The sequence below is a fragment of the Symphodus melops genome (genome assembly GCF_947650265.1).
Source record: "Symphodus melops genome assembly, chromosome: 13".
Lineage (NCBI taxonomy): Eukaryota > Metazoa > Chordata > Actinopteri > Labriformes > Labridae > Symphodus > Symphodus melops.
Genome location: NC_136703.1, coordinates 8,225,424 through 8,235,923, shown reverse-complemented (window position 1 = coordinate 8,235,923; position 10,500 = coordinate 8,225,424). Strand labels below are relative to the sequence as shown.

The 10,500-nt window shown below is 39.7% G+C and overlaps 2 protein-coding genes across 2 annotated transcripts; both read left to right on the top strand.

The window, feature by feature from the left end:
* Positions 1-1,058: 1,058 nt before the first annotated feature.
* Positions 1,059-2,627, top strand: LOC306834507 (transcription factor HES-5-like; the record flags this gene model as incomplete). Its single annotated transcript, XM_079360438.1, is given in 3 exon segments — positions 1,059-1,247; positions 1,249-1,323; positions 1,434-2,627. Coding segments are annotated over 3 exon segments (690 nt in total). The 3' UTR covers positions 1,860-2,627.
* A 3,962-nt stretch (positions 2,628-6,589) lies between these two features.
* On the top strand, positions 6,590-7,779 carry her12 (hairy-related 12). The gene is made up of 2 exons (XM_079360335.1): positions 6,590-6,684; positions 6,795-7,779. The coding sequence occupies exons 1-2, from the start codon at positions 6,619-6,621 to the stop codon at positions 7,188-7,190; spliced, it is 462 nt and encodes a 153-aa protein (XP_079216461.1). The 5' UTR covers positions 6,590-6,618; the 3' UTR covers positions 7,191-7,779.
* Positions 7,780-10,500: the final 2,721 nt, after the last annotated feature.

Sequence of the window (10,500 nt, the reverse complement as noted above, 5' to 3'; positions counted from 1 at the left end):
ACAGCAATTACCATCACATGAAAGTGGTCAGACTGAACTAGACCACTTCATGGCAACATATCTGGTGTTAGTCAAATGTGGCTCTACAGCTACTTTCAGATACAGTGTGATTTCATATGGCTCAAAACCATTGGAATTTTATTTATACCTTAATATTAAAGATACACCTGAAAATATCTCTATAAATCGTATATGGCTCTCTCTCTTATATAGGTGATGAGTAAATCCTTAGCTTAACAATCAGTTATGCGATTTATTTAAAAAAACAAAAAAAAAAAAAACAGACCTGCTGATTGTCTTCAGGGTCTCAGTGACAAATTAAGCAAACAATTTGACAAAGGTCATTTTTCTACATCCTATATTCATACAAAATTATGATCAAATGCTCAAATGTTTCTTAGTTTTAGTTGTTTAACCTGTGATTAAATTGTAGTCCTAAAAATGATTGCTTAGATCTGGGACAAGGGGGGCAATAACATATGTCCTTTTAGAAAAAACAAAAACAAAAAAACGCCATGTTAATTCAGAGCTGATACACACCTGACCATCATTTCTACAAAGACGCTGAATAAGATGCATGTTTTCATGAATATATTGACAGACAGTCAGAGTGGGACAAAATCCCACTTTGCTTCAACACGCTGATTAGATTTGAGTTCGAGATATTTAATAATAATAAAAGTTGTCTTTATTCATCTCTGAGATGGCTCAACTGTTGCACAGCTCCCTGGGCGAAGTCTGCCATGTCAAACCAGTGGAAGTGGCTGCATGTTGGTTCTTTCTAATGCTTGGCCCTCTGTCACACCCACGTGTGCCTGGTGGCGGAGGCACTTTGTGCTCAATTACGAGGCGGTGGAGATGACATGAGACAGCGGTGTGCTTCTCTCTGGGGTCACCACTTTCCCATATCAACACAAGCACAGGGTCAGTCTCCCAGCTACAGCCCCCTCCTTTTTCCCCACCACCCCACCCTGGGCTCTTTCTCTCTCAGTCTATTCCTCCACCTGCTCTCCGGAGACACACTCATTGTCCCTACGGCTATAAACACTTCATTGAGCATGTGGCAGCCCTGCGTTCCTCAAAGCCCTTCCCAGCTCTCCCATTGGCCCAGGGACTGTGAGAAACTCCAACAAGCCCAAGACCCACACATTCATATGGAGATTTGGGTGTATAAATACAGGGCAGAGGCAGAGGAGAAGGCAGCTCAGATTCAACTGGCTCTTCAGACCGAGCAAGAACACTCTCTACAGCTCTACAGCTATGGCACCCAATGTCTTTGGACAAGCAAGCTATTCTAAGGAACACCTGACTCCTGCTCATAAGGTAAACTTGATTTCCAAATGCAACAGAATCTCTTTTTTTAACTGTCTTCATAAATTTAAGAAAAAAAAGTTGGATTTTATTCTAAATGATTTCCCTTTTTCTTTCTTCAGCTGAGAAAGCCAATGGTGGAAAAACTACGAAGAGATCGCATCAATACCAGCATCGAGCAGCTGAAATCCCTGCTGGGTCCTGAGTTCCTCAGGCAGCAGCCTGACTCCAAGCAAGAGAAAGCAGACATCTTGGAGATGGCTGTGTCTTATCTGAGATTCTGGCAGAAGCAGCATCAGCAGACCAGCATGACCAATGGCCTGATGACAGCCAGCGATGGTTACTCCCGCTGCGTTCAGGAGGCCGTCAGCTTCCTGTCCCACTGTGATGTCCAGACTCAGGCCCACAGAAGGCTGCTGGGCCACTTCCAGGGGCTGCAATTGTCCAGCATGCCCTCCACTCCCTCCCCTCCTGGCTCTCCACTACATCGGGTCAGCTCCAGCAAGGGCCAGAGCCAGGCTGGTGGTGCTCTGTGGAGACCGTGGTAGGATGGAGGCAGAGTCCCCTTCACACGGAGAGAAAGAGAACTGCGTCTGTGAATGTCATGGACAGAAAGTTAAAGACTCATTGGAGTCTGTTTTCTTTTGCTTTAGCAGAAGGTTCAGTTGTTTACCTTTTATAAGTAAGGTGAAATGGGCACAATGTGCCAGAATATCTTTGGAAGAATTGAAATGATTCAGGTTTTACTGAACATGTACACTATGTGTACACACTCTATATACTTTATTATGTTGAGAATTTACTCTGTGAATCTGTTTACTGTTCCCTTGTGGGAAAATCAATCCTACATTTTTTGTTTGTCTTGCAAACATAGTTAACTGTTTTGTAAAACCCACATTGGGTTGAAACTACTAAAGTGTCTGAGACACTGTTTGATTTCTGTGTTTAAAAAACTGTGAATTTTGATGATACTGTGTATCACTGTTTGATGATTCATCAACTTGTAGTAGATGAACTTACAACCTATGAATGGATCCCATGGATCTACTTGTGCTGTAAATCTTATTGTGATTATACTTAACCAATGCTAAATGTGTACATTATTTGGATGCATTAAGTGTAAAGTGTTGCTCTTGAAACTGTTAACTGTTCCATTTTGACGTAATAGATGTTTTTCATCTTCAAATGGATACCTTTCATAAAGGTGTTTTCTATTCAGCCCAATGTTTCGAAACGAACCTGTTGAATTGCTTCCTTGAGAAGTGTTTCTTGAGCCTGAAAAAATAAATCAAAAGCTTCTAATGAAGTTTTGCAAAACATACACAAATGTTGTGTTGTACTTTCTTTAGAAGACCCCCAAGCTGAGTGTTACAGAGATAACATATATTCAACTATTTATAAAAAGTGAAGTTTATGTGAATGACTAAATGAGCAGGAGAACAGGTAGATTGCGTGTTCCGATCAAAAGTTTGGAAAAAGTTTCACGATGGACAACACACAATTTTCACACACCAATGTTTGTCTGCACAGCATTCAACCAACACAATCTTCATTGTTGTGGTTGCTCAAGGGAACAACAGCATTGAAATACAGGATGATAAAATATATAAATCTAGCGATGGAGTTGAGTTAGTCAATAATAGATTGAAGATTGTACTCACATGTTGAAGAATTATTTTAAGAGTTGGAGTAACCAAAAAATAAGACATGCCAGTGGCTATATTTACTGTAAAGGTTTTAGTGTTAACACTGGGAGCTGAACAGGAGTGTTTTATATTTAAAACTATATTTTATACATTAATGGATATAGAGGTGGGTTTTTTTTAGCATACACTGATTTCTTTGCAGTATGAATGATAAGATTTTATTCTTTTAAGTTCTGCTCATAACTTTAAAACACCTGTTGAAAATATAATTATGCTATTGAGACCATTTTTTAATGAACTACCAATGATAGATTTTTTTTCAGTATCATGCTTTTGTTTCCCAGTATTTCCCACAGCATTCATTAAAGTTGCATCCTATCTGACCTTGCTGGTGCTAAGGTGCTCCAAAAGAATTTGAAAACTGGGGTATGAGGACGCCCTCGCATGTCACATGTCCCACTTCTGTTGTGGTGGTAGTGGCATGCTGTCTAATGCTTGAATTATGTCTCAAGTGCCACAAAAGTCTTTCACAACTATTTGTGTGTGTGTGTGGATGTTGTAGAGAATGTGGCATGCCTGGGACTTTCTCAGGGTCTAGTTGGCCAGACCAGATGGTCTGGCTGAAGCGGCATCCCCCTCCCCCTCCAACAAGAGATCAAACACCATAGCTAATGTGATGTGTAACAAGACACACTTCTATTGTTCGCATCTTGGGGCCAGTGAATAGGCACGGAGTGTGGGAAACGGGAAATGCCACACTCACAGAGAGATGGCTGAGGGGAAGCCGCTCTGTGCCGCCACAGGTCTAAGCGATGGCCGAGACTTTATGGCAGGAATTCAGAGCTCCCAGGCTGCTGGTGGGAGGGGAGCTCATCTTCACACACACTTGTAGACAAAGACCCCCATCAGCCTTGTAGTGCACACTTTCTTTCAGTGAAGGCACAAATTCACACACACATGATTACAAAAAAATTGATGGAGAATACAGATAATAAAGGCACGCATGAGTGTGACTTGAAAAATGGACAGTTTCTTTGGTTTCCAATGCTTTGTTAATTATAAGAGAGCTTAAGAGGTGAACTAAAACACATGTGGTGTTTTATACTCATATATGCAAGACTCAAAGGAAACAACAACAATGTAAAGTATATGCCAGAGTAGCTTTTCTTACTTTAAAAAGTTGTGATGGAAATTGGGTCATTGGACTTGGAGTAAAAAGGGGACTGAGTGTCTAATTCATGTCCTAATGTGAGACATGGCCAGCAAGAAAAACATTTGATTATCGAAGGATGTGTGGAGGACAGAGATTGCATTCGTACATGTTTTAGATTTTTTCTTTTTAAACACCCTGGATGCACATGCCTTGAGAGAAATTCAAAACACCAAATGTGACATCAAAGTATCATCAGGATACAAATGTACACAATGCACATGTTTATTGGACTTCATAGGCCTGTGATGAAGTGATACAAAGTTTTTTAAGAATTCTATCAACAGGAACACAGGATCATATCGCTAATATGAACATTGGAGGATGATGCTACTTTGCTGCATTTTTAATTTCAGTGGGTTTCTAATTATTTCATAACTTCATATTTCATGCAATACCTATTTCAGGTATCACATTTTTTTTGCACTTGTAATTATTTTTTTAATTTATTTTTATTTGTTTATTTGAGCAATTGTAATTCTGCTCAAAAGGAGTGGGCCGAAGCAGAAGCTTATAAGTGCCCACCCCCAAAATCATTACAAAAAGAGTTTACATCAAAACGGTACAAAAGAACAAGGTTACAAAGTGCGACACACAGGAACACAGAGTGGGGAAGAGAAATAATAATAATATTAATATAATAATAATGTAATTATTATTGTTAATTAAGTTACTGTTTAAGGTACATTTCACTGCTTGTAGTAACATTACTTTTATCTTAAAAAGTATATATATGTCAACTCAAAGTAGAAATCTTGCAATTACTATTAAAGCATTCCTATATCGTCTTCCTTCACTTCACTGAGGACTATTTAGCTTTGTAAATGATTGGCCGAATCCTCACATTAAAAGGGTCAACAAAGACTAAAGTTGAACAAACCACTCTTTGCCAGGCAATGAAGACTTGATTTCTCCCAGATGGACTGGGACACAGAGTTTCTGTTTGTCCTGCAACAACAGATCAATTAACATTCCCAGCGGAGCATTAAGAAGTGGCATGCCTTTTGTAGCTCATTTACCCTGATGTTTGGGACTTGTGGGAAACTGGGGAGATAGGACTACTCACACTCCACCCCTCAGGCTGGCTTCACATCTGGGCAAGTGATGGAGCTCCAGAGGCACACTGCCAATCTTCTCATAATAACATTAATTTGACACTAATTCGACAGAGTTCCTTTAAATCGAGCCTGGAGAGGAAATTAAAACAAGAGGTCATGATAAAAGGTTGCATGAAACTTTTTACAGCAGAAATCATTGACATATAGGCTAAGTGACAATAACATTAGTGTAGGCCCTAATTTGGTTTTCCTCACATCCATAAACATGCAGTCAGAATAAAAACATGTTATCATTTGTCCATTTTCGAAATGCCAATATAATTGTCAAAATAGCAGCAAGTCCTTTTGAAGGCAATGGTGACACATTGCTTAAGCTAATTCTGCAGGTGCACTTATAATGTTTTGGAATTAATGTGTGAGAATTTTTGATGAGAGGACTAAGAGGGAGACACAGACTGACACAGTTTTGCCTAAATATGGCACAGGGTTTTTGGCTCACATGCCTTGTTTTACAGCCTGAAAGTGTGTCAGCAGCAGAAACCTTAATTTGGTTGAGGTGTTCATGTCTAAACTTCTGGCTGTTGTGTACACCTGCTTACACTTGATTCCTGCTGAAAACTGATGGAACACGTGGGGAAGTAACAGCCAGGTGACTTCCCTCTCTGTCTTTGGTGTCTAGCTAACCTAGCTTTTTTTTTTTTTTTTTCAGACTTAAGATCTGCTTTATTGGCATCTTACACACAAGTACAACATTGAATATAAACAGTAACAAGAATATGCAAAAACTACTATATAAGACTTTTCAACTACAGTTTATTTTCCCTATTTTAACATTTGATCTTTTGTCTAGTGTGAAGTGCCTTTGCCTGAAATATAGAGCATTGAGAAGTGTTTAAATGCTCCCGTCCCTGCACCAAACTGCTTTTTGCAGGAAGTGGTCATTCTTTGAAGAAAAAATAAAAGACTTTCAGTTTATATTGTTTTATTGCAGTGAAGCATTTGGTCTTAATTACTGTGACCCCCTTTGAAGGTGCTGTCTTTTATGTATCATTACCCCCTTTTCTTTCTTTTTTTTACATTTTAAAATAAAATCAATTCTGACCTTCTGATTTGGAGAAGTTCTCAGATAGACGCTTGATAAATTGTTACGTACCTGTTGCTTATCTTGGGAAACATGCCTCGCACAATGACACAGATACTCTTTGAGTTATTGACATGTCTCCCATTGTTGTGCTGGGAGTCCCACTGGTCGGAGTGTGGGAACCCCAGCCCTGCCTCAGCCACATGGCTTTGTTATGCTAATTGCACAGTATAAAATGAGGAGCAGCTCCCCTGGAGAAATCAGATCCCGCACCACTGTCCAGAAGAAACAGCTCACATTATCTACACAGACATGGCTCCCTGTACCAACTACTCCTCTATTCACCATATCAGGATATCTGAGAGAGAAAATATCAAAGTGAGTACTGGAGGGGATTTAAATTATTTGTATCGGCTTCCAATTACAAATGACTTGATGTTATTGTGGATTTCAATTGTTTTCTTACCCACATCTCTTCTCTTCTCCAGATGAGAAAACCTGTTGTAGAGAAAATGCGCAGAGACCGCATCAACAGCTGCATAGAGCAACTCAAGATCATCCTGGAGAAAGAATTCCACAAGCAAGAGCCCAACTCCAAACTGGAGAAAGCTGACATCTTGGAGATGACCGTGAGCTTCCTGAGGCAGCAGCTGCAGCCAGGCGTCTGTCAGAGTGACTTCAACCAGGGATACTCTTATTGCTGGAGCGACTCTGTGCACTTCCTCGCTGCTGGATCCAACACAGAGGCCCTTGTCAGTCCTTTACAGGGCCAGCAGCTCCATCAGGGACAGAGAACCAGCGTCTCCTCCCCAGTCTGCTCCACACTCAGGCCTACCATCCTGCAGGACAGCAGCAGCAGAGGCCCCATGTGGAGGCCTTGGTAGAAACTCTGACAGAAACTTTTAGACCTGAGGGAATATAAAGTCTCCCTCACTCCGTAGGAAAGATATTTCCAACCCTCCTGTTAATGGTGGGGTCCCTTGTTGTCTCATCACATTGATGGACAAGTAGTAAAAGCAAAGCTCTCACTTTTTTGAAGATTTTCCTGCTTTGACTTCGATTCACATTTAATTTTTGCTTTCATTTGTGTTTAAACTGGTGGATTGTGGAGAGGAGGTGGTTTGATCAAATCTTGTGAAATGACAGTTTACTCCAGTGGAGTTTATCCTTAGCTTGATGTAACAGTATATATGTATTTGTGGTACTGAGTTATACTGACAGCTGCTGTTGAGAATATTTCTCTGTCTTGACTTATCTTCTAAGCCAAATTTTATGGACCAATATTTTGTGTGTGTGTGTGTGTGTGTGTGTGTGTGTGTGTGTGTGTGTGTGTGTGCGCGTGCGTGCGTGTGCGTGTGCGTGTACGTGTGTGTGTAACAGGTTTTAATGAAATGTTGCTGTCGCATTTGCGTATCACATTTAGGCTCTTATTAAAACTCATGTGTGACTTTTTCTTGGATGACAATACAACAATAAAAGGATACAATCATTTAAACAAGCTGATTCAAGATCTTTATTTCATGGAACAAGTTAAAGAGATTCAGTAGCTTTTTAAAAAAAATAGATGTATACAAAAGTTATTCCACTCAGTCATCACTTATGGGCCTCAACGCATGTGTGATGGTGAATGTGGCTGTCCTCTGTATATATTTAGATGTTTTGTTTTGGTTGACTGGGGATGTTTCTGGGTGGGGAGCAGGAGTGGGGTGGGGTTGGATGGAAGGGGAGGGAGTTCGACCATGACAGCGTGCAAGTGGAGTTAAGGAGTGGATACAATGTGTGTGGATACAGTCTATGTTGGATACAATAAAATATGTGGTGGATGTTGATGTAGCTGCAAAAAAGGAGGAACAAAGTAAGGCGAAACACTAAGTGGATTCTAAAACAAGGGTAAACCTTGTGTCGGCTTTGCCTAAGCAGGTTTCCATGTTCCTGTTGGACAGGCAGGTGCCGATCACAGGAAGTTAGCTTGTGCTTACATGCAGTAGCTTGCAGTGTAGGTACAAGCAATAAAAGTACACGTTATGTCCTGCAGTGAGGGCGCACTACTCTCAGGAGAGATGAGCCCAACAGGAGGAGCCCAGTTTGAATATTGTGTTTATAAGCTGTGAAACTGACTCCACCTTCAAATATTTGTCACAAGCACATTTAAATAATAGATACAAATGTCTTTTTGACACATTTGTTGATTGTTTATAATCAATCTTTAATGATACAGGAAATGCAATGTTTGCTGCAGAATGCACAGAATACAGGATGTGAAACTTGTGTTGAAAGTTAGATTTAGGCCTAAAAATGCCACAAACAATTTCCTCCTTTGATTGAAGCCTTGTGCGTTCGGAGACTTGAAGGCATTAAACATGGTTTGATTCTCCAATTTAGAGCCTGTCCCCAAAAATGTTAAAGAAGAGTGATGAGAGGCCCTCAATCACCTCACTCCTTTTTTTTGCATTTATGAAGGTACTCAAATGGCTTACATTTTTGAATTACACCACAGTGCAGACTATAGATTCTGGTGTAGTGAATACAGTCGAAATTGGTGGAAGTAAGTTTCTGTTAATGTTTCTTCAGAGTTAATCTGTAAGGACTGATATCTCTAGATAAGCAGTTCTTCATGTTATCATAACAAAGCCATGAGACCGAGGCAGAGCTAGAGTCTGTAACAATGGTAAAGAAATCAATAATAGTGAATCAATCACAGGCGGACCAGTATATTGACATGTGCCTTTAACATCCAAATATCTCCAATTATCAGACTGAGACGGATGTGCTGTCAGTCAGTATCAGGAGCTGTTAATTATTTCACACATCAGTTACACAGCCATGTGCTCCCAGAGAGCCATGTTTTAAATGCATTAAGGGAAAATGAATTAGATGTAAGCATATTCATACGTATGTATCTGTAAGCAATTCAGATTGTTGATAACTGAGACTTTCACTGTATCAAGTAGCAGTACATGGGTAGTGTTATTTTTGTGGCTTGAATGGGATTGTAGGGAATCTTGGGTGACTTGGAACAAATTCAACCACTGCTGCGTCCATCTGTGTCAGACCAATAGAACGCTGGTTCAGGTGTTTGACTTCAAGGTGAAGCCTTCATGTTTTAAAGTTTTCTCCTGAGATCTCAACCACAGGCGCGCACTCTTGTCCTGGGTGTGCTGACAATTTAAACTCCTGCTTGTTCACCCATGGCACACTTCTATTGTTGACTGAGGGTATTAAGCCTCGAGTGGACACAGAGACTGTGGGAAAACCAAGCCCGGGCTCTACTCACACATCTACTGGTCAATAGCGCTGACCTACCAACCACAAAAGCCTTTTCATCTCTCCTGTCAAACAACAGCCAACAGCATGTGTGTGTGTGTGTGTGTGTGTGTGTGTGTGTGTGTGTGTGTGTGTGTGTGTGTGTGTGTGTGTGTGTGCATGTGTGCGTGTATGTGTGTATATGTGTGTATGTGCTTGTAAATTGACATTCAATGAGATTTTTCAACTTGCTGAAACCTCTTTGTGACCAGATGCCAGATTTTGGAAATATGATGATATACTTTTTTATTGTGAACCTGTGCTAACATTTCCAATGTAGCATGTAACAAGTAACTTAAGGAAATTCAGAAATCTCAAAAACAAAAGAAACACAATGGTCCTATCTACAATGCATACATGTTTTAGTTTTACAATTAGTAGATATTTTCAATTTCTAATACTCTGGAAACAACTGAAATCTCCTGAATAATAAAACCACTCCACAATGATGTTTTCTACTTTAATATGTCTATTCACTTAAATAAATGCTTTCTTCAATCTACAGCAACAGTGTCACAGTCACAGCCTGCAGCTGCAGGCGGTTGATTTTCTATTTTGCCTTGGCAAAGAGTTGTAGAGCAGTGGCAGCTTTAAAGTAAGTTTTATATTCAGACTCTGATGAGATTTACAACTTACTGTTCAATTAGTTTTTGGTTTATTAAAAAAGAAAAGAAGTTCAAAAAATAGTTGTAATTAAATACAATGATCAAACACTGTCAAAGATGTAAATGTAGATGCTTTTGAAATTAAATTGATTTTATGAAAGGACATTAAAAAATAAGTTAAATGGCCTTTTTTCACAACAGACACTTTGGTATGTTGGAAAAAAATGGAAACTTTTCAAATTAAAACTAAAATAAATGAAAAATTCCATACCTTTGTAAATTCAGT

Bases quoted from the DNA above. Each gene is read 5' to 3' on its own strand.
- her12 (XM_079360335.1), top strand. From the start codon at position 6,619: ATGGCTCCCTGTACCAACTACTCCTCTATTCACCATATCAGGATATCT. The intron at 6,685-6,794 runs GTGAGTACTGGA...TCTCTTCTCCAG, and splicing joins CTGAGAGAGAAAATATCAAA to ATGAGAAAACCTGTTGTAGA.